This window comes from Eptatretus burgeri, chromosome 7 (assembly GCF_056783735.1).
Source record: "Eptatretus burgeri isolate ZD-2024b chromosome 7, Ebu_testis_v1, whole genome shotgun sequence".
Taxonomy (NCBI): Eukaryota; Metazoa; Chordata; class Myxini; order Myxiniformes; family Myxinidae; genus Eptatretus; species Eptatretus burgeri.
This window is the reverse complement of record NC_140967.1, coordinates 39,256,345-39,282,806: the sequence shown is the minus strand read 5'-3', so window position 1 is coordinate 39,282,806 and position 26,462 is coordinate 39,256,345. Positions and strand designations below refer to the sequence as shown.

At 41.4% G+C, this 26,462-nt stretch overlaps 1 protein-coding gene across 4 annotated transcripts in view; it reads right to left on the bottom strand.

The window, feature by feature from the left end:
- LOC147023072 (two pore channel protein 2-like) overlaps positions 1 to 26,462 on the bottom strand; it is a 59,059-nt gene that overhangs the window by 7,224 nt on the left and 25,373 nt on the right. For 2 of the 4 annotated variants that reach the window (XR_015060007.1, XR_015060009.1), the window contains exons 7-16: positions 25,653 to 25,754; positions 23,595 to 23,721; positions 18,424 to 18,625; positions 18,188 to 18,332; positions 17,580 to 17,765; positions 17,376 to 17,431; positions 10,940 to 11,021; positions 10,682 to 10,751; positions 2,830 to 3,267; positions 8 to 125 (exon numbers count right to left, since the gene is read on the bottom strand). Coding sequence is in view for 1 of the 4 variants with exons in the window: in XM_085888094.1 (XP_085744220.1) it covers positions 3,051 to 3,267; positions 10,682 to 10,751; positions 10,940 to 11,021; positions 17,376 to 17,431; positions 17,580 to 17,765; positions 18,188 to 18,332; positions 18,424 to 18,625; positions 23,595 to 23,721; positions 25,653 to 25,754 (1,187 nt within the window). In the remaining 3 variants the exon portion in view is untranslated. The remainder of the gene's footprint in view (positions 1 to 7; positions 126 to 2,829; positions 3,268 to 10,681; positions 10,752 to 10,939; positions 11,022 to 17,375; positions 17,432 to 17,579; positions 17,766 to 18,187; positions 18,333 to 18,423; positions 18,626 to 23,594; positions 23,722 to 25,652; positions 25,755 to 26,462) is intronic. The other 2 variants (XR_015060008.1, XM_085888094.1) reach the window with 2 other exon arrangements.

The following is a 26,462-nucleotide window of genomic DNA, read 5'->3' as shown; positions in this document are numbered from 1 at the left end:
CACGTACCTGGGCATGGCCTAACTCTATGATTGACAGGAGCTCTGAAGCGCTTGAGCTGAGATTAGTGATTGATCTTGTGGAAGGTCCGATGACGCTTCTGCGACAGACGTCGGGGTCACATGGGCTGAGCAGACCAATCACAGTAATGAAGTAAATGTTAGGAGGATGAGGAGGAGGAGAAAACAATTTGAAAACCCCTCCGATTGACAGTCAAACGTCGGGGTAATAAATAAATAATGGTTCCCAAAAAGAATGTACAATCCTGTATATATGAAAGTGTATACAAATTATATATATACATATATATACATATATATATATATATATATACATACATATATACATATTATTGTGGGCCGGGTTTCAGTGGCGAGAATGACCGCTAGGTGGGGGAGGTTAAGCAGTTTCCCACCAGACTCCCCGGAATTGTAGGCCGTCGCTCCGGATAATTCCGTGAGATGGCGGCTCGATGAACCGACCGTGGACGCCAATAGCTCAACCGCATAGCGTAGGGTCTGTTTGTCTCAAACCAATTTACCTAAGTAACTACGCGATTTAGACTACCGGGGAAACCACGCCCTCGGCATGTCTTGCTCGAACCGGGTCACTCTACCGACTGCGGTAGAGTTCCAACTACCGACTACCAACTCCGGTTCGGGTGCAGCCGTGCGGAAACTGCCAAAACCGTGCCGGCTGGAATGAACAGATTAATCGGGGATGAAACCCCGCTTATACTCAGACCCGGACCATGCTAGACCAATGTAAGAAGAGACAGAAACGGACTAGGAACATTTCTAATGAATTTATTAACAGTAAAATAAAAACAAAGGCAAGACTTGACGCGAACATGCAAGCAGGGAAATATTTACAATAAGCAAGAACACTTACTCAGTTCTACTTAAAGACGGGCCCACACGCAGACACACACAAAGAAAAGAAACCCCAGAGTCTTTATTTGACCCTCGCAGCCATGAAGAGACACAAGCTGGGGGTCAGGGTTTGGTGGGTACCTGGTCGTCGGAGGGAAAGTGTGCTCTGCAGTGCGGCACCTGCCAAAGGTCATCGGTTTGGTCCCAGTCGCACGTGTGGGACTTGTGGCTCGTGGCAGAGCTCGCGTGGCGAATAGTCAGGGTCCACAGAACTCCTCTCACCATAACAGCCACCGTGAAAACGAACCAGACTGCCTGACCCAACCACCGTGAAAACTCCTCTCCACCGAACTCTCCGCTGAGGATGGCGTCGTAACTTTTATGGACCTCCCTCAGCGGGGAGGGGCCTTGGTGAAACTGACATCACTGTTCACGGCTTCCATGGGTCCGCCCAGAAAGCCCGCCCATTCCACATGTGCGGACTCGCCCAAAAAGGTACTTCACAAAGATTTTGCCTTGAAACAGCGAGTCGCCGGTTGGGTGGGTGAAGCGCTTGTTCAGTAGTGTTGTCGGTTTGTTTGTTGGATGGTAAAGATTTAGTAACCTAACTAAAAGAAGTCACAACGCACGTTTTTGATTCTCCCACCAGACAAAAGGAAAGGGATCTGACGACACATGTACTTAACGGGATAACTGAGTTTTGGGACCTGTATGTTGAATGCAAATGGTTTCCAGATCCGTAAAAACACACATATATATATATATATATATATATATATATATACATATATACATATATACATATATACATATATACATATATACATATATACATATATACATATATACATATATACATATATATATATATATACATATATACATATACATATATACATATACATATATACATATATATATATATATATACATATATATATATATATATATACATACACATATCTCCTGGTGTTGGTGCAGTGGTTAGGGCAGCAGCTTGGGATCCAAAAGGTCCTGAGTTCAAGCCCCGTTGGGCCACTGAATTAATACACCAGGGGGTTGACTCAGCCTGTCATCCTTCCCAGGTCGGCGAAATGAGTACCAGTGTACTGGGCCGGTGTATACCCTGGTTAAAATAGGTGTACCATATCCCTGTCATAAGAGGCGACCAGGGTTGCGTCAGGAAGGGCATCCAGTGTAAAACATGTGCCAAATCACTATGCGGGTCATACGGATGATCTGCTGTGGCGACCCCTAACGGGAGCAGCTGAAAGAAGAAGATATATATGTATACATTTTAATTCCTCAAATTCCCAATTGGCTTCAATCCCCATTTGATGTCCCTCGTGCCCAGATATTATTGCATACATGTGCCGTATATGGAAGAAATGGGTCCAGTCATTTTAGAGTCGAGTTTCCAAAATTGAAGCCCCCAGCAGGGCTAAAGCACTGTTGAAGGCTCGTCATAAATATTATTTTTTTTAAAAGACTATTTAGAGCAAATCAAAACATCTTGGTCATATATCCAATGAGTCTGACTGACCTTTAACCCACACAATATTCAATATCTCATGCTTTGACTCTCATGACATTACATCTTGCACAGGTTTTTTATTTATTTTAAACACTTTTAATGGTTAGCCAAGTCTACAAAACAAGGACTGTACAACCTCAGTGTTGACTGCCAGGCATGCAAGGACAGTGTTAGTTTTACCTTAAACTGGCAGGAGAATTATAGTTAACTTATGCTAAAATATCAACTTGTACATTTTCATTTATGACTGCTTAAACCGGTCAGTGTTTAATGTTTTCTCAAAAGTTTGTTTTCTTTATAAATTTGGTCTCAATTTATGTGCAACAAATCCAGAGAAACATCTGCCAACACCAAGGTTGAAAGGTCAAGAGATTGAGTAACCAGGGAATTTTAGAGGAGGTGGGTGTGTACGTAACGATTCTTACTCATTGGATGCAAGAGGGGAAGCTTTCTCCCTCGTGCCAAGATGAAAAATGAAATCGGTGGTTCAAAAGACAAATGCAAGTTAGTCAAACAAGAAATTTTTGCTACTTTAAAACAGTCAGGTCAAACCTTTGTTACATACAGGGTAATAGGCCCAATAGTTTTGTGCATGGATGAATAAACAAAGCATTGCTGTGCATATGCAGTCTTTGTGGAAGGATATCATGCCACTGATTAACCACAGTGAGCTGTATAAGCAGGATTGATGCAGACACAATGTTGTTGAAGTTGTTTTTACAATACTGCCGCTGAACAAACTCAGAGCCAACAAGGAGCGGATTTCCACACATGTGCTCCTCTGGAGTGCTGGGAGTTGGGAAGAATTGCACTTTGCCATAGAAGAGCTCCATACCCAGAATAGCAAAGCTATAGTAAAAAACCTTCAGATGAAAGAGGCAAGGAGAAGAAGATGGATAAAAGAGGGGGTGTGGGGAAGTGAGGGAAGATGGGGAGGTCACCATATTTTTCCAAGGTTAAGAAAATAAACCAATGACTGAAATAAAAGCATGTGATGCATTAAATGCAGCACAGCAAATAAAATAATCACTTCATTCAAAAGACTATTTAGAGCAATTTTAAAATCAAATTGAAACATCTTGGCAGTCTATCCAAAGAGTCTTCGACCGACCTTTAACCCTAAGAATAGTCAATATCTCGTGATCTGACACTCACAACCTTAAACAAGCAGATAGAAAATCGTTTGCAAATTATAAATTGCTTAACATCACAAATTATTTTTTATTTTAACAAACTTTATTTGAGGATATCTTCCCAAATGCAATGCCAATCGTGTCTTGCACCTATGATGATAGGTGTCGCCAATAACTATTAGTCACAGCTGATAATGCAATTCAGAAAGATTGAACAGTTGCAGCAAAGCTGCTCAAAACTGGTTGTCGATGTAATTTACACCTTTCACAAATTCATTACAATAACCAAAACGGCACTCGGAAGAGTGCATACCTCCGCCAGGCTGAACAGTTTACGTTGTGCATCCCACCGATATTGTCCGGATGCAAATCCGGCATAACCAAAATCTAATCGGCTGGTTCTTGTCACCTACCCTACTCATCCACCTAGTTTTGTCAAAATCCATCCACAACGTTTTGAAATATGCCATGTATCGTTTTTGGCCCTACCCTTTAATTGTGAAGAATCACAAAACAATTATATTATCCAGATCCAGATCCTCACCAAAATCTAACAAAATTTTTCAATGTCACACACCCAATGTGTCCATCAAGTTTCATCCGAATCGTCCACAATGTTTTGAGATATCATGCTCACAGACAGACAAACGAGTGAATGCGTCAAACATCCTTCGGTGATGGAGGTAATCATGAAACAATTCCAAGACGTGATAAATGCTAATTCCATGTTTTATCAGTGACTGGTAGTTTTACCAAGTTTTAGAAAAGAGGATTCGGTCACAGAACAAAGCAAATAAAATATTTTTCTTTAATTCTACACACCCCGTGTGATTTTGTATTGAAAAATCTGGCTTTGTTTCAAAAAACGGTACACCTTGGATTTGCAGTGTTGGGAAAAAAAAAAAAAACATTGGAGACATCTCGTTTTGGAATCAAACTTCATGTATTTTCATGTCACCTTGGACAGAGGAACTTAATCAAAGTAGGGGAAAACGAGCTTGGTGTAGTTTGTTCATCCATACAGTTAATAAGTTAGCCAAAAGGACATTGGCGGTAGGATCGTTCCGCATAGTTAAGTGAACAATTTTTTTGGGGGGGGGGAGGGGCAGGAAAGAATGCAAGACTAACATCAAATAAAACCAAACTAGCCAGGGATGTACAGTACAATATAAGGCTATAACCTATTAAAAAGGATGCGACAATGCTCAAAATTTTTCATACCTTGCAAGTTTGATTTCTGACCTCAGATTCTGTTGTTTTAACACTTTCTACACCCTTCTATCTCACATTCCTAAACAGGATCTAAAATATATCAAATCATCTTTTCTCATTCAATACAATCACAGCAACCCATTTTGTGTTCACTTCTCCACATCAAGCTTCATGTTCACTTCCACTCTACGTTAACCTCTTCTCTCATTTATGGAATTGCCACCCCAAAGTCATCCACAATCTTGCTTTCCTCTTCAGTTAAAGAACATCACAGTCTCGTTTTCTCTATGGTCTACAGAAGACCTTTTCTATTTACTCTAAGCTATGTCTGCCAGCAGTTTTGTCTGTTCACTGTTCTTTATGTCCCTTGTGCACTTGTTTCCTCTGCCTTACTGCCACTTTGTTTTCCTTTTTGCACAAGATCCAAGGCTTGCAATAGAGCTGCCACATGCAGGGACATAGACGAATGCACGAGACAACACAGAACTGTAAGACGAGACAGAGGCAGCGAGAGCAACTGAGCTTGGGGGAAGTGCCACCACTTCCTCGGCACTTTGGGTACTGACATCATCACACACAATGGCGCTGACTTTCTCACCGCATTCAGTTGATCGCTTCCTCAGGAGGAATTTCTTCCTCCCCATGGATGCCAACCTATGGGGATTGTCAGTGCTCTTATCTTTTTAAATTCTGACTGCCAAGGAGGGAAGTAGCACATACCATTTTTAAAGTCTTTGGTATGACTGACTGTGGTGTGGTGGCAGTTTCCCACAGGGCAGGTGTATACGTCTTGTGCTGTAGAAAGGTGAGCCGTGGTTTACCACTCCTTGCTTTTAGCTACGGCTGCCGGATAGCTCTGTGAATGAAAATAAGGCCGAATATGCAAGTCCTTCCTTCCGGTACATAGCCTCTACTCTTGCCAAGACTTCCAGACAACCTCCTGGTGGTACACCATGGTAACAATGCTCTTTAGGGCACTGGCTAAATGTTTGGAGTATCTCGGAACAAGTTGGTACCCTAGAGATATAGTGTGGATGGTTCTCAGATGTGAAGAAATGCTTTTGCACTCACCAATCCAACTCGGGCAGGTGGAGCTCTTTAGCCTTGGTAGGCAGTCCACCTCGGAGAAGGAAATTGATCGCAAATCCCCCTGCTGCCTTGTAGGGTATGCCTCTCTCGACAAAGGCCATGTCCACAGCTGATACTGTGGTGGCGTCAGGAAGGGCATCCAGCCACAAAACATGCCTCAAATATGCCTTTTGGTGAAATGGGGACCTGAGTTGTGTGCTTCCCTATCTGGGTTAGTTGCTGTGGTGATACTGGGTAGTGTTGCTGCATTGTCCAGAGGGTACAGGGTGTGTGTCTTAACAGGTTGCACATACTCCCTGACAGTACAGGAGCCCAAACCCAGTTGTGGCATCCTGGAAGGCTGCTCCATCAGCAGGCGAATAATACCCCGTCTGCTTTAGTGCCATGTCGCGCATTGATGGGCGTCCTTGAAGTGGGCTGGTATGGGTCACCCACGAGGCCACTGGACTGCTGATGTTATGGCATCAGGTCATGTAAGCACACTGATGTTTGGGGTTGCTGTGGCATATACCATGGAGGGTGGCTTTTATACTCAGGTTCCCTCACTTCCTCCTTCTTTGAAATATATGGCTGTACAAATTACAAATGGAGCAAACCTGTCATGCATAAAGCACCCACTCAGCATGACAAGATAAGTGTTGGAGTTACTCGTCTGAATGTTGGTACTTTGCTTGGTAGAGCTGGTGAGATAGCGGAAACTTTGATCTGCAGAAGAGTGGATGTATGCTGTGTGCAAGAAACAAGATGGGGGGGGGGGGGTGCTGCAAGAATGGTCACAGGTAGAAATGATAGGTACAAATTATTTTGGATAGGTTATGACTCGAACTGGTGGTGTTGGGATTATAGTGGCTGAGAAGGTTTTGGAGGTAAGGAGGGGAAATGCAAGACTTCTAGTCCTAAAGCTGTTGTTTGATAAGCATATTTTAACAGTAGTATCAACATATGCCACACAGATAGGATAAAGTGAGGAGAAGGATGAGTTTTGGGACACACTTGTGCACGTTGTTTCAGGGATTAGTGAGAGATAAGTTGTTGTGATTGGAGGGGATTTGAATGGACATGTTGGAGCATTGGCAGAAGGATACGAGGGTGTGCATAGTGGGTCAGGTTTCGGAGTTAGAAACACTGAAGGTGGAAGGAGACTTGAGATATGGTCGTCTGCAATACAATGTTTAAGAAGAGGCCGAGCAGACTGATCACTTACGAGTCAGGAGGTATAAAGAGCCAGATCGACTACTTTCGAGTTAGAAGATTAGATAGGAAGTTGGTCAAGGATGTGAAAACAATAGGTGGAGAAGAATGTACCTTACATCGGCTGCTAGTGTGCGATGTAAAGTCAAGTTGAAGCAGGGAAAAAGAGGAAAACTTATGTCCCAAGGAGAAGAGTATGGAAACTGAGATCAAAATGTAAAGGAACATTTCTATAGGGAACTTCTGGAAATGAACCTTGGAAACCCTATGGTAGGGAGAGGATGTAGAGAGTTGTTGGAACTCTTTAAAAGATGGGCTGATGCGAGCTACTGAAAAGACATGTGGCTGGTCGAAGGGCCCAGCGAGACATGAGGCTACATGGTGGTGGAATAATGAGGTGGATATGGTGATTCAAGTAAAAATAAAATAAAATAAAATAGGAAGAAGGGAGGGGATAAGGAGGAATACTTAATGGCTAAACATAGGGCAAGAAGGGAAGTTTACAAGGCTTAAAAATGAGTACAGGATTCACTTTCAGATGTGATAAATACTGCAGATAGTAGAGGGGAGATATTTAGGAAAGCGAAGGAAATGACGAGTCAAAATAAGGATCTCATAGAACAATGTGTGAAGGATGATATGGGAAATGTACTGGTTGACCCTGGGGGGATTAGAAATGCTTGGAGGAGTTACGACAAGCACCTGCCAAATGAGGAGTTCCCTTGGAACAGGGATATTCTTGGAGGCAATAGAGCCGGTGCAGGGCCCACCACCTGAAATAAAGCCATCGATGAAATGAAAAGCGGCGAGCAGCACTGGTATTGTCGCAGAAATGCTGAAGGCACCTGGTGATATTGGAGTGAATTTAATCACCAAATTGATAAATGCAATTATAAGTGAGTCATCTATCCCAGATGACTGGTTGAAGAGTGTAATGGTGAGTATTTATAAAGGGAAGGGTGATGCCTTTGTTCAGAGCAACGATAGGGATCTGAAGTTGCTGGACCATGGAATGAAAGTGGGAGAGAGCGTCATGGATAAATTGATAAGAGAGAGCATTAATATACATGACATGCAATTTGGTTTCATGCCAGGAAGGGGAACGATAGAGGCAATTTTTATCGTTCGGCAATTACAGGAAAAATATCTAGGGAAGAGCAAACAACTGTACTTTATATTTGTGGATTTGGAGAAGGTGTTTGATGGGGTGTCTCAGAAAGTGGTGCAATGGTCCATGAGAAAGTTATGTGTGGAGGATTGGTTAGTTAGGTAGCCATGGTGACGTATGACGGCCACAAAACCTCTGCGAGGGTAAATGGAGTGCAGAGTGAGGATTTTGAAGTGAAAGTGGGTGTTTATCAGGGTTCAGTCTTGAGTCCAATCCTGTTCATCATGGTTCTTGAGGCTCAATCACAGGAATTTAGAGGCGGCTTACCTTGGGAGCTCCTGGTGCCGATAGCCAACATTGTGGAAGAGGTAATGGGTAAATATACAGTATGGAAGGAGGATATGGAAGCCAGAGGACTGAAAGTGAATACAGGGAAAGCAAAAGTACTGATTCGTGGTGTGGGAGGTGGCCCTGTGCTGTCTGTAGAAAAGGTGTCGGTAGCAATTCAACATTGTGTAAATCCTGCAACTGCTGGGTGCAAAAGAGGTGTAGAGGCATCAGGGGTAGACTGCAGGTGGCACCTGACTTCAAATGTGCTGTTTGCACAGGTAAACAAGTGACTCCAGTTAGAGCAGAAAGGTTTGTTTAAGTGGATATATCCCTGGAACGTGTGGATAAATTCTGTAATCTCGGTGATATGATTAGTGCAAGTGGTAGTATGGAGGCAGCAGTGAATGCAAGAATGAGAAGTGGCTGGAGGAAGTTTAGAGAGTTGTTACCCCTATTGACATCAAGAGGAATCTCTCTCCAATTAAAGGGAAAACTTTATGCAGCTTGTGTTAGAAGCACAATGTTGTATGGCAGTGAAGCATGGGTGATAAAAAAAAAAGGAGTATGAACAGAGGTGTGAACCAAATGAAATGAGAATGGTGAGGTGGATGTGTGATGTGATACAGAAAAATAGAAAAATCAAATGTGGAATTAAGAGATAGGTTAGGTGTAGGAAACATTAGTGAGGTTACACGTAGGGGTAGGTTGAAATAGTATGGACATTTGGAAAGGATGTGGTTGGGTAGTTGTGTGAGGTGTATAAATATGAATGTGCATGGAAGGAGAGCTTATTTTTTTTGTATACCTTGTTGAGGCTCGTATAAGAGCGAACACACAACGCACAGCAAGGGGGGCATGAAACAAGAAGGGTGGAAGTGGGTAGGACAAAATAGTGGGGAAGAGAGACATTAGGATATCTGTGGAAGGGAGAGGGATGGGGCGGGGAACATGAGGTATACAAGATGGACATTACAGGGACTTTCAGGAAGGAAAGCAGGGAATTTGAAGGAGGTGCTTTTGGGGTGGATTATCGGGGGTAGAAAAGATCGAGGATTTGGATGGGGGACGATAAGAGGTGGTGGTGAACAGCTGTTTTGACGGCCTGGAGGGAAGAATAGGATTGAAGAGAGTGTGAGAGTTTATTCCAAAGGCGGGAGCAAAAAGAGGAATGAAAGAGTGAAGGTGAGCAGTGATTTGTGATTTTGGTAGTTTTACCAGAAGGGGGATGCTGGCGGACCTTGAGCGCCCTGTGGAAATATGGTGGGGACAAATCGCAGACACAGCGGGGGAGGGGGGGCGAGACCAGAGAGGAGACAGTAGAAGACAGAAATACCACCAACCTGCCTGCGGTGAGAGAGTGAGAGGTTCAAAGACTCAGCCTCATCGCGGGAGATGCCAATGATCCGAAATGCCTTGGTTTCCACAGCATGAAGCCGAGAAAGGTGAGAGGCAGGAGCAGTACTCCATCAAGCTGCGGACGAAAGCTTTGTATGTGGTCAGGAGCTCAGGTGGGCTGAGGAAGGACTTTGCAGGACGGAGGATTCCCATTCGGTGACTGGCTTTGGTGGTCAGCTTGGAAATGTGGCTTTCCCAGGAAAGATTATGGCAGATAATGAGACCCAGAGGCTTGAAAGAAAAGACTTCTTGCAGAGGATTGTTGAAAAAGTGGATGGGGGGGGGGTCCAAACGTTCCTTTCAGAGAGACATAGTGAGAGTGTGAGATTTGTCCAGATTGAAAGACATGTTCCAAGTGTTGGACCAGTTTGTGATTTTAACCAGATCTGCAGTGAGGGAAGAAGCTGCTGCTTGCCAGTCTGAGATGACAGATGGTACGGCAGAGCGTGGAGTCATCAGCAAAGAGATAAAGAGGATTTTCCACATTGGGGAACTTGAGGCTGTCTGAGGAAAACATGAGATGTGTTGCTGATAGATGATCTTAGAGTGAAAGGCCAAACAAGAGGGCTAGCAAGGGATCGTACAGCCTGGAAAGCAGCCATGAGGTGAATCACGGCTTACATGTGCAAACATGGAAACAGCAGTAAAACAATGATGATGTGGTGAGAACCGTCATTATTACCTCATAGTGGTACTTTGTCTCACTTCTACTCTGTTGTATGGCTCTGCTACAAGCCTCAACCTTGGAGTAATAAATAATAAGTCACAGCTCAATAACTGTCAAAAATATATAATGCCAACATTTCAAACCAGCCATACCATTATGAGGGCAGCATGTGTGGCCATGGTGGGAGCAATGTTGATTAGAGTCTGTATCACAATTCTCAACCTGAGGCAAAAAACAGAAAAAAAAAGTGGCACCACAGAAATTGCTTTTCATTCGGCAAATATATATATATATATATATATATATATATATATATATATATATATATATATATATATATATATATATATATATATATATATATATATATATATATATATATATATAAACACAAAACTGGAAACACCAACCTGTAAAAGTTATCCACTATTCGGAGCAAACGTAGAACTCGCAGAATGAACAAAAAATCCAAAACCTCTGTCGAATAAGAAGCTGTAAAATCCAAAAAAAAATACATTACAGTCTTAGAAATACATTTCAATTTCATGGAAGTTAAAGGAAGTCTCGTAACTTAATGCAAATCGTAGTGTGTTTTTTTTATTAAAAGTTATTATAAAGTTGTAAATTCAAACAAAATAAACACCTATACGAAATATTCTTATAGATCTCTATTCAATGGAGCAATTTCTGTCAATGCTGCATAATAATAGCCAACAACCAACCACATCATCCTAATCCTTCTAGTTCTTGTAACAGCAATGATACTGTATACAAAAAAAAGTGCTGGTGTTTTGCTTCATTATCATACTAAATGATCTGCATTAGGTGCAATTAAGGTTACAAGTGATCCCTGAATATGCAAATTCACACTCTCCCACATTCAGGGTCAAACTGTTTGCTTCTCCTGTAATGCTCATGGGGTTGGGATAGGGACGTTCCTGGTAAATGGACAAATCTACATAGCATCACGAGCTATTTACTCTGATGAACAAACAAAAAAAAAAAAAAAACAGTCGAACCAGACTCAAACCTGGTAATGCCAGAGTTAACACGCCAGAAGATGGCCCGAATGCAGAAGCATCAATGTCATCTTTAGCTCACCAAATGGAAGCTTAATGGAATGTTAAGGTGCTAAATTTGGTTTCACACACCAATAGTCACGTGTGTCCACTGGCAAATTATTCATGCACGGAGAAGCATTCAATCCCAACAACCACAAGAAAAAAATAAGTAATAAAGTTCAATAAAAATGTGTGCAAGAAACCAGGGGTAGAAAGCCCCCAAAACAACTACAGAAATAAATGTAAGGATGACGACATCCAATTCTAAGAAAACAAAACAAAAAAAAAAAAACAAGGACCACTGGACCTGTAGCTTATCTGGGCCCTGGCAGAATGTTGTAACCCAAATTTGGTAGCATTCTGACTGGTGGGTGTGGAGAAAAGTTAAGGAATCAATGCGATTTTCTCAAAAGTTGATCAATCAACTATTTTGACACACTTCTGGTCAGGTGATCCGCATGACTTCCACAATGCAATTAACATCTCCACCCTCGCCTTATGTTGCAACCAGGATTTGGGGGCATTCTGACTGGTGGGTCGTGAGAAGATTTTGGAAGGAATTTACATAGATTTTCACAAAAATTGACGAAGACAGCCATTTTGCCACACTTCCGGTCACATGATCATCATGGCCTCAACAATTTTAATCAGGATCCTAACCTAATGTTGTAACCTAAATTTGGTAGCATTCTGACTGGTGGGTGTAAGAGAAGAAGATTTTGGAAGGAATTTACTTTATTTTCATGAAAATTGAAGAAGTCCACCATTTTGACATTTCCGGTCATGTGATCGGAATGACTTCGGCAATTTAACATCCCTGGCCTAATGTCGTTACCCAAATGTGGTAAAATTCTGACTTGTGGATCAGGAGAAGATTTTGGAAGGAATTTGTGGGACCACCATTTTGACACACTCCCAGTCATGTGATCGGCATGGCCTCCGCAATTTAACATCAGGACCCTGTCCTAATTTTGTAATCCAAATTTGGTAGCATTCTGACTCGTGAGTCCAGAAAAGAAGATTTTTGAAGGAATTGACATGATTTTCCCAAAAATTGAACAAGTCGGCCATTTTGACCTAACTAAAGTCACGTGACCAGAACGAGCTTTACAATTCCTGTTACCAGTCATGAAAGGAACGTTGCTGCCAAATTTCAGCTGGATCGGTTCGCGGTTTGACCGGGTAAGTCGAAAAAGGAGACTGACCTTATCTGGAATGTATGTTCCAGCCAAGCAAATAAAGCACCCATGTAACCCAGAGAGATCTTGATCTTGTCCAACCTACCCTATCCTAATTGAGATAGTCTCTAAAGAAGTAATCACACACACACACACACACACACACACACACACACACACACACACACACGGAGAAAGAAGGTGAGATGTGGGGGTGGAAATTAAAGGAAAAAAATAAAATAAAATAGGTGGTCCAGGACTAGATGACCAGAGCAAGACACCCTCGCCTAGAATGGCTGGGACAAGCAGACATCAGTCTTCCCACATACTTTGGTGCTGTGACGTGGGTTTGCGGCTGGTCCGGAGAAAATCGGTGCTTTCGTTCAACAGAAGAGACATTTGTTTGTACCTTGCTGCAGTCAATATACCATCATTTTTCAGTAATTCTCCAACACCACTTGATATGTACTGCTCAACTTGAAATGAACCTCTTCCGTGCTCAATTGTTGGCTTCAAGCAAGGCTCTTTACAAGTTTGTTTTTCGTCCTCCAATACAGTTTTCGATGAGATCCAAATAAACGAACTCATCTGTCCAAAGCACCTTTGACCATTGTTCCATAGTCCAATTTCTGTGTATTTCTACATATTTTAGCTTTTTTGTCTTGATCCCCATTTCTTAAGAGGTTTTCTTGTTGCAACACATCCTTTAAGTGTTGATTTCAAAAGTGATCTTCATACTGTTGATGGATGGACCTGAGCCTTCTGCCAGTTTTTTCAGGAATACAAAGATGAGTCTTTAATTGACAGGAGAACCCAAATGCAATGTTTTTTCTTCTGAAAACCATTAAAAATTATTAATCATGGTCTAACTTGAAGGGGAGGGGGGGGGGAAGGAAAAATTGAATTTTTTTTGCCAATCACAAAGTGTTGAGAAAAAAAAAATCCCAAGTGTCGATTTTCAATTTCGCCAGTGACATCACATCTTGAAGCAATCTTGATCCGAATGGTGGCTTGCATCGAGAAAGTGCATGTGAAGCTTGGATTCCAAAACCGATTCCACAGTAATCAGCAACTCTGATGGTTCTCAGTATGTTGAAACTGATCAGTTGGATTTGGAAGAAATGGTTGGAGACAAAATTAGTAATTGGAAACGTTTTCAGGGGAATTTTGGAGCGGAATCATTTCAAGCCTTGTGTGAGCAATTCAGAGCAAGAAGGCAGATGTGTTGGTGAAGATGAAAATGCTAGTCGAATGTTCACTAAAGATCGGTATGTTTTGTTTTTCTGTTCAATTGATGGTTTATAAAGGGAGGGATTTTGTATTAATTGATAAATCAGTTGTATTACATTTCGAGCAGAAATACCTATCATCGCCTGACAACCAACACCGTCCAGGCACACTCGGACACCATGGGCAAAATGGGCGATGAACGCTTTGTTCCACCATAGCAGGCTGACAAGGTGTTTTGTATGTTACAGGATCGTAGTGCTGTGGTGCTGTAAGCTAACAGCTCAGTCACTGGCAGGGCAACACAGGTGTTTGATTCACAACTTAAATAGCCTGTGTCCATATGATGGTAATTCGGTTGGGATGGTGTTACAGTTTTTTGTTGTGTTACCGAGTGACGGCTGTTTTTTTCCCCACTTACTTGTGGGAATGGCATCCCCTCTCAATCATGAGAGATAACCACAAGATCTTGCAATCTCTGTTGTTTAATAACACGAGCACAAAAGCAAACATTTTGTCGGCCCGATCTACACGTGGGTACTTCGGACAAACCTCGCATCTTTCAGCCATTAATGTAGCATGAAACCATCTCTGTTTGTTTTACTACAACCACCAAGGATGTATCAACTCAGCATATTTGTTGAAATTCGAAAAGTATTTGCAGTTTGAGTTAAATCGTACCGTGATTTAACCCTTACACAGTATGAATATGATGGTCACCGGGCGTAGTGGCGTGCGCCTGTAATCCGGCTACTCGGAGGATCGCTTGAGGACGGGGGCTCTGCACTGGGCAGGGTGTAGGGCAGCCCGGAATCATGTCGAAACCCAAATCCTGATCCCTGTGTCGTAAGAGGCGACCAGGGTTGCGTCAGGAAGGGCATCCGGCGTAAAACCTGTGCCAAATCAGTATGCGGATCATAACGGATGATCCGCTGTGGCGACCCCTAACGGGAGCAGCCGAAAGATGAACAACAACAACAACAGTATGAATATGATGGTCGACTTCGTGATACGACGTCACGGCTAATCTGAAGATGATGATGTTTTCAACTTTCAATCAAAAAACGTACCACTTTATAATTCGGAAAGAGACATCTATTTTGAAGGGCATCAAGGGATAGATTAGCGTTGAAGTGGTCTGAGCATTTAGGTTTCCCTTTAAGGATATCGTCTTCAAGTATTGCTCATTTGTTTGTGTCTTTGGTTCTTCCAGTCCTAAGTTTTTCAATTTTGAGTGTTTCAGTCCTGGACTTTTCAATTGCAGTTGACGTTTCTCTGTACTTTTGAAATTGTGTCTCAGATGATATCGCACCTTGAAAACGCGAGTGATGCGAGCTATTTAATCGAATGTTTTTCCTTATTTATGCAGACGCAATTATATGGCAATCTTCTGTTTAAATTACAGCCATTTTGTTTCAACAGTTAATCCTGATAGATCTGTATTCTGCAGCATGAAAAGTGAGCTTTTAGCTTCGAGGATGTGTGGAGGAACACATGACAACACCAGGTGTTATGGATCATAAATCAATCAGATTTGATCGGTAGATGTGATGGATTAGTTACTACAGCACTTCATATTATCTGCTCATGCAATACATAGTTTACTACGAGTTGTGATTACAAGTTTTTCAAGATTCTGATCAATGTGAATCAAAGATTGCAAAATGGCAAACTTGGTTTCTTCACAAGCAAATCAAGCTGTATTAATAATCGTCGATGTTGTTATAATAGTAGAGGCATTGAATAAATTGTTAATGCTCATAATATCCACATATTGTACCTCCCGAATGCACCACACTTTTGCACAGAAGTGCACACACCAAAGTGTTTATTGCACTTGCTAGATCCTGATCAACAAACTTCATCTGCCATATGCTATCCTATCTATGGTTCACACAAAGATCTGGAGATGTAGGTCACGACAATTATTTATTTAACTGGAGTTCATAGAACTTGATAACCCGCACAGTGTTTAAGTACATACTTCGACTTTAATAAAATAATGATTTTAAAGATCAATAAAATAAAATCCGGATGTTCAGCACGATTGTAGCAATCTTATACACAAGAAGATGACGTTGTCAGTTTAAGAGAGGGAGACTTTATCACCATAGAATGCAGAATCACTCGGCATCATACATAGTTATAATCGATGGCCTCTTCATCCGGGATACTGTACCCACTCATGCCACATCAATATACAACATGGTCCTTGAAAGTATTAAGGCGATTTGTGTTCTAGTGTTCAAGTATATAATTCAATTTAAATTGGTTTAAAGGTGTATAAATAAATTTTGGGTTTTACCACCATTTTACCCAGTGTCTATAACACCATATCCAACACATTACATTATGTCTTCATGCCTGTTTGAGTCCCTTATAATGCCCTCAAAGAGTAAGCTTCTTGTTTGGAATGGTTTTTACCTCCGCCACCGAAGGTGAAGGAGGTTATGTTTTCACCCCCGTCTGTCTGCAAGATCTCAAAAAGTTGTGGACAGATTTGGATGAAATTTTATGTACAGGTTGGGTGTGTGACAAGTACAAACTGATTAGATTTTGCTGAAGATCTAGATCCGGATTCAGCTCCCATAATTTTTTTTTAAGTGATGCTTTATCATTGAGAGAGATAGGGCCAAAACTATATATAGCACGATATCTCAAAAAGTTGTGGACGGATTTGGACGAAACTCGGTAGACACGTTGGGTATGTGGCAAGGACAAATTGCTTCAACTTTGGTGAAGACTGGAATCCGGATATGAGGTTTGTTTAATTTTTAAAGTGATTCTTCACCATCGAGAGAAAGGGCCAAAAGTGATATCTCGCATGATATTTCAAAAATGTATTGGTCCCGATATGTTCTCTTGGATCAGGCATTGCGTGGTGGAGGTATGCACTCTACTGAATGCCCTTCTAGTCAATTTTGTTTTACTGCCAGGCAGACAAACAACGCTGCGATGTGTGATCCAGACGAATTCAAAGCCAAAGCACGGTAAAACGGCAAACTTGTCTTCCAATTCTGGTTTCAGTGTTCAAAATATAACATTTGATTTAAATAAGCTGTTCCTCAGTCATAAACTGGTAAGACAGACAGACAGACAGATGGATGGACAGACATGAACAAATTGCCAAACTCTGCTTTTCACTTCACATGCATGGGGCAAAAAAAATTTTTTGCACAGGTTAACAAGTCAAATACTGCATCTCACTACAGCCCATTACAAGACAGATTATACAGCTGTATTGTGTAACAACACGACATGAGCAATTTTTATGTCTAAAAACGACCTGCTTTATGAGCCCGCACAAAGTCAGAATTGCTTGTGCTTTTCATTGTACAAGCAAAAACTGATATATCAAATGCATTAACAAAAATACTTACATGAATGAACCACAATGGCATAAATCAGTGCAATGACAACAATTATGGTATCAAACCTGGAAAACAAACAAACAAAAGTTTAAGTTACGACAATAACCAAAACTGCATTTGCACATGCAATTTAACATTTTGAAAACAGACATATAGCAAAATTATTATTACTCTGGTTCTTTAAGTTGTGGAACAGACATCCAATTGGCCTACCAGTTCCAGAACTTGGACAGCAAGAAAAAGGTCCGTGGTTCATAAGTGTAGAGTTTCAAAAGTATTTCAATTAGGTATAGTACGAGAAACACCCACTCGGCCTTCTGAATGGCCATGACCGTGTCATCGATGGCAATAAAAATTGCATTCACAAAAATGACAACATCAAAAACGTATCGGAAAAACCTACAAAGAGAGAGAAAGAAAGGAAATAAAAACTTAATGGAGTAATGGAAGTTTCAAAACATGAATTAGATGCATATTCCAAGACCTACAAAGGTTTTTCATTTTTAAATACGTGCGTGTGCGTGTGCGTGTGCGTGTGCGTGTGCGTGTGCGTGTGTGTTATATACATATGCACAACCTTTTGAATCCTCATAAGTAGAATAAGCAGTACAACAATGTGCCTCATCCAACCTGCATTTTCTCGAAAAATTCTGATCACATTCACATACTCTCTCAACACTTCACACTTTCAAAAGAAGTAAAAATGTATCATTGCAATTTAATCCTGCCATTAACAAATTGATTTTAAAAAAAGAAAATAAAAAAGGATATATTATGCTCAATCACATGCAAGAGAGAGCATTTACACGAGCCCACCGAACCTGTGCCGCACAGCCTGCCGCACAAGACAACTGAGCCTCGAATTATAGGCACGGGGTGCACATTGCTCCAGAGGATGAGGCCGTCTCCACTGCTCCACTACCTCGATGTTGAGTAGGTCGGCAAGCCTTGTGAATACTCGTTTTCCTTCAGCCAAAGACAGCAATTTGTCCGGCAAATTTAGTGAAATATCCACAAAGTGAAAACCATAATTACAACCACCATAGCAAACACTTACCAATGTATCCCTGATGCTCTTCATCAGAAACCTGCCATAAAAGCATCCGATGGCCCTCACTCATTGTAGGAGCAACCACACTCACAAGTTTCAGCCATGTTGACTGGCTCATGACCATGTCTTCATTTAGTGGTTCACACAGAGCATGGAATGCACACCCCATAGAACGCCTCTTGTTGAATACAGATGTTCGAACTTCATTCTGCATGGTTAGGGTAAGAATATATTAGAGTATCATTACAAGCATTGCACAAATGGTAGACATCAGGTTTGCAACGTGATTTATTAATCGATGGTACAAGGGAGTGTGGGTCTTCAGTCTCAATCTTTCATACGAACCGGCCTGGCCTAGAATGTTTGCTGCCACAGACATTTTCATTCCAGGAAACAGGAATTACACCTCAATCTTTGTGTAGTTTATGCTGTTTACTCAGCTGCCTCATCTATTTGGTCAGCTTAGGAGAGGGGAAATAGCAGGCTCAACTGATCTCTTGGAAACAACCAAATATTTTGGACTTCAGCAAGTGTGAGTAGGACAATAGAGGTGTTGTCTGGAACTGGGGAAGACTGAAGAAATGAGAGACAAGGCAAACGCCATATGAAGCTCACTCGGTCTTCTCTATGCGATCCACTGCTGCAGTGAACGAGGCTCTATCCTATCTTTGTAACTAGTATTGGTACAGGAATGTTCCTTCTTGACCTGAGACCAAAAGAACGAGTGCCCATTTGAACAATTTGGATCGCCGATAATGTGAAGCTTTTGATACTTCATCCTGCTTGGATGCAGGGCACACACATTCTTCCTGGTGCCTTTTACAATTGCATTGCTCGAAACGAACTAAGAGCCGAAACACCGGTCCCGCATGTACCTCTGCATCAGTTCATAACATACTGTAAGAGTCAGAACATACCATGATCAGGTGCGTTCCTTTTTAGTCATATACAAATTGGGGTTCTCAGAATAACTAGAACACAGAACAGAATGTAATGAATACAAGAAAGAAGGGAAAACAGTAGGGTAGAGGGACACAGAGAAAGAATGAGAAAGGGGAGGGGAGAGAACAAGCTGGATAAAAGCTCAAACACAGCAAGGAAGTGGCTGAAAGAAGAAGGGGAAATTGGGGATGAAACAGCAATGGAAGAAAAAAAAAATGGAAAGTTTGGTGGAGGAAGGGGGAGGGGGGACAAAACTACTTGGAAAGTTAAGGGTGGGCTCAAGGAGGGTTAATGAGGGTATAAAAGATCACGAATACGAGGTGCATTTGTTTGTTTTTTTCTAACCTCACCAAGACAGAGGTTCTGCCACTTCTGGGGAGAATAATGCAGTTACTCCAGGAAAGTGCAGCATGGACAACGAGTGAGAAGGAAAGGATCCACGTGTGATGAAGGATGTCTGCATTTAATGTTTAAACATTTTCCTCGAAGCAGAGAACAAATGTAAGAATGTTTTGCTCCTCGTGGATAGGTGGTCATACATGTAAAGTTTTGCCCTGATCTTTTCAGCTGTTTCAGAGAAGATTTTTTTTAAACAATATGGCTGCCGAACCATGTGACTGATGACGTCAAATTTGTCCCGAGATGACCCACAAAATTTTTCACTCATCTGATGTAGCGTTCTATGTACGCAACTATGACGTCAAAATGAAGGCACCTATGACATCATTATTTAAAAAAATAAAATAAATAAAAAACATTCCCCATGAGGAGTACTTGCCATATGCCAAGTTTCAATTGTTTTCCTTGGTGCCGTTTCAGAGATAGAGAGGTTCAAAGTTTTTCCTTTTTTTCCCCAACATGGCTGCCAAACCGTGTGATCGATGACATCATAACTATCATTAAAACATTCTCCATGAGTAATCGCTCCAATTAGTCCAGATGCCAAATAGCCATTTCAGAGCAAAGCGTGCTTTAGCGTCATTATGAAGTTTTTTGGTCGATTCATCTCTGAGCTATCCTGAATCAGAATCAGCCGGGTGCCAGACTCGCACCCTTGAGGAATTTTTTTTAAGAGGCGAAAAACAAAATGGCCACCACCGACTGTCGATAAATTCTGTTTTGGGCTATATCTTCACTTCCAATGCACTTACACACACAATTTTGGTGTCTACTACTATGTTTCATGCGACGGACAAGGTAAACGTTGATGATTCTCTCAAGATTGGATGACAACAGATGGCGGAATTTGAATCTGGATGGCCAACAAGCTTTAACAAGACACTAACCAAGAAAGTGACCCTGATGACTTCAACAAAAAAGAACATCAAGCTGGATGGAAGGCCAGTATATGATACCGAATTGATCTACACCCGAGTCATATGTCTGCAACAATACAGGAATATTGATATCAAGGATGTCCTCTCTTACGAAATGTCCCCTGTCCCAGCCTCCTTGTTTGATGAGAGCGGTGCGATGTGGGCTCAGTCGAAAGCAATCCTGAAGGCGAAACTCCCAAGTTGAGCAATCAAGTCGAATCCAAGGTGTTCCAGATGCTGCCATCATCGATGGATGCGCCATGTTATGGACTGTACATTGGCCCACAAATGGTACAGTTGAGGATTATGTGATCAGCTTCATGGGAACCATCAAATACCACCTGGAGTGTTGTGACTTGTACCTGTCAAATCAGGTACATCAAAATCAGCACGAAACAAATGATGAGATCCAGTCGCGTAGGTCACGATTCAAATCGAAAACATCAACTCAACTTACACACAACACTTCCAGCGCAAAGAGTGCTCCAAAATGAGGCTGACAACAAAGTACAACTGATCAATTTGATCTGTCAGTATCTGATGACCCACATTGTGGACAACCAGACCAAACTGGTGATCACCGGAAAAGATCCTACACCAGTACAAGTATGGAACAATTCCACTCTCCAGAGACTGGATATGAAAACACACCATGAAGAAGCAGATGTCATCATCATCCATCACTTAGTTAGAAGTGTCAGGTGTCAGTGGTGACTCACACATTAAAGTGGTCTGCGACGATACAGATGCCTTTGTCCTGTTGATTCATTTCTACCTCGAGGAAAAGATGACTGTGGATGTCAGCACGGAGAGTCCATGTGCTGGGAGGGCGAACGTAGACATTCGCCAAACAGCACTGAAACACAAAAGCATCGCCAAATATCTGCCTGCTGTACATGCTCTGACCGGATGCGATACTGTGTCATATTTGTTTGGCATTGGAAAGGCCACAGCGCTGAAGGTACTAATGGGCGGACATCATCCCACCTTACTTGGTCAGCTGGAAGCAGACGAGGAAAAGATGATATCTGAGGCAACTACCTTCATTGCTGCCTGTTATGGTTCCAAAGTCGAAGGTGATAAGTCCACACACCGGTATTAGTTGTGGAAGTCTAAGATGGCCAACTCCAAGATTACCCCTGCTCCGAAATTGAAGTTGTTGCCCCCATCGCATGATGCCTTTGTTCAACATGTACATCGCGCTCATCAAGTAATTATATGGAAATCGGCCACTCAGTCAGACCCTCCGAACTTGGATCGCATCAAGTATGGATAGCAAGAAGGTGAGGACGGTGCGACGTTGTGTCCAACCACACTTCCACTTGATGTGTCTGCTGCACCAGTCACCATTCTGCAGCTGATCAAGTGTGGATGCTCCACCAGCCGGCCATGTTCCACCGGGATGTGCGGTTGTGCGGCAGCACAGATGTCATGTTTGATGTTTTGCAGTTGTAACGAACAGACAAGGGCAGTAGCTGCTAATCACGACGACGATGCGGAAGATTGAACAAAGTGTAGAACATTGCATCCTTAACAAAGTTAATTAATATTTGTTTGCCGAAAAATAAAAGGTAATTTCAAAATCATATACATGTTCATACTTAAAGACATAACCCAGTCATAGTCAACTCTCCACATGTATCTGGATACATTTGTGTAAAAATCGTATTCCAATATAATCATAAATTCATTGATCATTGCAAGTAAGTTACGTTAGCCATCATTGACTATTATTGTTCGTAGTATTAATATTTGAGGGTTCAAATCCAAATTCTTACTTGAAGTGATCAGTGGAACTGCAAAATAGCCATTTTTCATATTAAAATGGTGGCCATCTTGAAAATATGAGACAGGTCTTGTATATAAACCTTCAATTTTATCATTATTGGATTCCTTGACCATGAAAACATGGTAGTAGACACCAAAATTGTTTGTAAGTGCATTAGAAGTGAAGATATAGCCCAAAACAGAATTTATCGAAAGTCGGTGGTGGCCATTTTGTTTTTTGCCTCGAAAAAAAATTCCTCAAATATGCGAGTCTGGAACCCGGCTGATTCTGATTCAGGATAGCTCAGAGATGATGAATTAACCAAAAAAAAATTTTAATAATGACGCCACAACATGCTTTTTCACATTTCCGCTGGACTAAATGGTGACAAGTTTGTCTCAATCTGACAAGCTGTTGCAGAGAAAAAAAACTTATGTTCTGTGCAGACAGACAAACAAAGACAGACAGACAAATGGACCCAAATGAAATAACCTCTCCTCTGGTGAGGGTAACAATTCAAATAGTATTGACTTCAGAATGTTAGTAAACACTGCATACATACTATGAAGTCTCAAAAGTAATATTACCATTCTTATGAATCGGTGCTGAGAGCATCTCAAATCAACAAACTTGCTCACAGTCCAAACTCCCATCAGAATGAGATGTCCATTATGTGCAAGTGATTGGAAAGCCATGCGAATCACAGCGAACCGAAGTAGGCTACAGAGGAATTTATCATTAAATACATATGATCCATCAGGCCTATATATTTGATCCATCATGACGATGCAATAACAACCACCCAGTAATTTCAGCCAAGACAGATAATGATAATCAAACAGCTAAGGCCAAACAAAGAAGTCGACTCTTTTTCGTACAAAATAATTTGAGATATTTAACATCCACAAGTTTAATATAGACAGTGGTAAACTCAAAAATTCCATCCAAGACACAGTGTATTCCAATATACATCGACATATATACCTGATACCCCATGAGGAGTACTTGCCATATGCCAAGTTTCAATTGTTCTCCTTGGTGCGGTTTCAGAGATAGAGGTCCAAAGTTAGCAAAAGTAAATAAATAAAGAGGAGAAAGTAAAATCAGAGCCAATAGTATGTGAATGGTTATACAAATAGAAAATCTCCCACCTTGAGATGTTTCCGGTAGCCATTGTAGACAACGGCTAGAAAGATAGACATGAAGAGGTACGTATTCACCACGATGTACACAATGAAGAACAGAGAATACCAGCTACTTTTGTTATAAGCTGGCATCCTGTGGTTCAGAGAGTTGGGGTGGGGTGGCAGATTAAGGGAAGGGGGAAATGCAACACAATCACTTTTTTTTTATTATTCAAAGAGTCAAATGTAATCTTCCTTTAAACTAGAGAGAGCTCTGCGATAACCATGGACAGCACTTTGCCGGCACTCTCATAGATCACAATTACAGATACAAAGAATGCATGAAGACAGAAAAAGACCCTGATGAGCCTATACTATCTCCTTTATGTTATCCACTTCCAATGTCATCAATTCACACTTTCAATTTTACTTCATCTGTTCAGCCACATTTAATTTGCAAGCAGTGTACGAGTTTTGCCTCTGATATTTTCTCCAAAGGGTCTGACAAGATGATGTATTTACCTTTAAGCTGTATAGTTTGGACTAGATTCCAGAAGAGGCTAAAAACTGTTGGGTTGGTGCATCACACATCACTCCATCCTTTGTGTGTGGATTTTAGGCTCAGTGTCCCATCTGCTAAAAGTAAAGATTGTGATGTCTTTTTGTGAAGAATGGGCGAGTTATCGTTCGCACCCTCGCCAAATTCGAAATTCCTGCATCGGCAACACAGCTGCGCTCCCAACAGTGATGTAAACTCACAGCCACATGCTGCACAGGAAATGATTCGCAAGATGCAGGCCTTCAGGGAGCATACTATTACTACTTTAACGGCTCCAATTATTCCCACTTTCTTGGACTGGCTGTAGAGAGTTTTTGGCCAAAGTCTTTCATGAACCGGTTGGCCAAACCTGAGGTTGTCGTTTTTGTACACAAAGTCGAAGCTCATGGAAGAGCGAGAACATAGAATGGATCAGGATGTAACGGAACAAAAGGAATGCAATACAAAGGGTAGGGAAGTACACCAACAGCAGGGTGGAGGGACAAAATAGAGGGAGACTTGTAGAAATAAGGGATGTGGGGAAGAATGAGAGCTATGGGAGGACACAAGGGGTGGATAAGATGGATTGAAACAAACTGTTAGGAAATAAAAACTAGAAACTTGGAAAGAGGTGGCCTTAAGGAGGGTTAACAGGGTAGAAAAGATCATGGTTTGGGTTGGGGGACATGGGATGGTGGTGAACAGCAGTCTTGAAGACCTGAGGGAGGGGGTGGGGGGTGAGAGAATAAGATTGAAGAGAATGTGAATGTGGAAGTTGGTTCTATTGGTGGGGAAAATGAGGTTTGCCAAAAGGTTGGTGGTATTTGCAAATTGTCCAGTGTTAGAAACATTTGTATATGAACCTCCCCCTAACCCCTCTTTGCAAAACTCTGGGTCAAACTAGGTTACAACCAGATTGCACTTCATGGTAAAAGTCGTCTTCCATGTTCTTGCAGCAATCGGAATTTTAAAAAATAAAACAAAATTAAAATTAAAAAAAAAGAAAAAAAAAAGTCTTCATTCTCATTACTAAACTACAGGGAAATATTGAAATAAATAAATACTTAGGATCCTGACCCATTTAAAAAGTAATCAGTGTGGATTATAATTAGATATAACTGCTCTTCAAATTGATATTAAAAAATAAATAAATAAGAGGGCAAATAAATAAAAACTTGGCTTTTACTGGACAATTAACTCGGGAAACAAGGGGTGTAGCCACATGAATGGAAACACCAAAACAACCTTCAAATTTGGGTAGGCCTGTTTAGGATTCCCGCCTGAAGCAACCACTCATAGTGCAGGAAGAATGCAGATTGAAATCCCAAATACTATCACATGCATTTGTCCATTATCTATGAATTTTCCTTAAATTCACATGTACATTGTCTAATAATGCCTTTGTCCTGCACAAGACTTGTGGTACAAATTCCACCATGAGTCTTTCGGAGAAAATGACAATTCCATTTACGTCACAAATACACAAGTTTTAATTAAAAAATAAAAGATTCTGAAATGCTCAAAACGTCATATCACTTTCCACTCACATTACATCAGGACTGTTTGCTGTCGTCACGAGAACATACAAGTCGAATAAAGCATTGAGGTAGTTGTCAAAATATGGACTCCCGTGGTAGGTGGTTAAATGTCTGAAAATACACAAACAACTGATGATAAAGCAGGCAAAAACAAAAAAAAAAAATGCATACATTTAAAACCACGCAATTAAACCAGAATGACATTGCCCATACAGGTTGTGCACATTAAAGGCTGTTTTTATTTTTATTTTCTCCTTTTCCTGATAATGGCTGATTGAGGAACTAATGAGGAACCATGTTATAGAAAGATGCATTGGGATGCCTTTTACTTAAACCTCTTGATGGCGTTTCCAGAATACACCACTATTTTTACATGCACACGCACACACACGCACCTCATTCCAAAATCATGGGCATGAATATGGAGTTGGTCCTCCCTTTGCTGCAATAAAAGCCTCCACTCTTCTGGGAAAGCTTTCCACTAGATGTTGGAGCATTGTTGCGGGGATTTGCTTCCATTCAGCCACAAGAGCATTAGTGAGGTTGGGCAATTAGGTCTGGCTCACAAATCGGCATTACAATTCATCCCAAAGGTGGTCGATGGGGTTGAAGCCAGTGCTCTGTGCAGAACAGTCAAGTTCTTCCACAAGAATCTCAACAAACCATTTCTGTATGGCCCCCACTTTGTGCACAGGGGCATTGTCATGCTAAAACAGGAAAGAGCTTTCCCAAATTGTTGCTACAAAGTTGGAAGCACAGAATCGTCTAGAATGTCATTGCTGTAGCGTTAATATTTCCCTTCACTGGCACAAAGGGGCC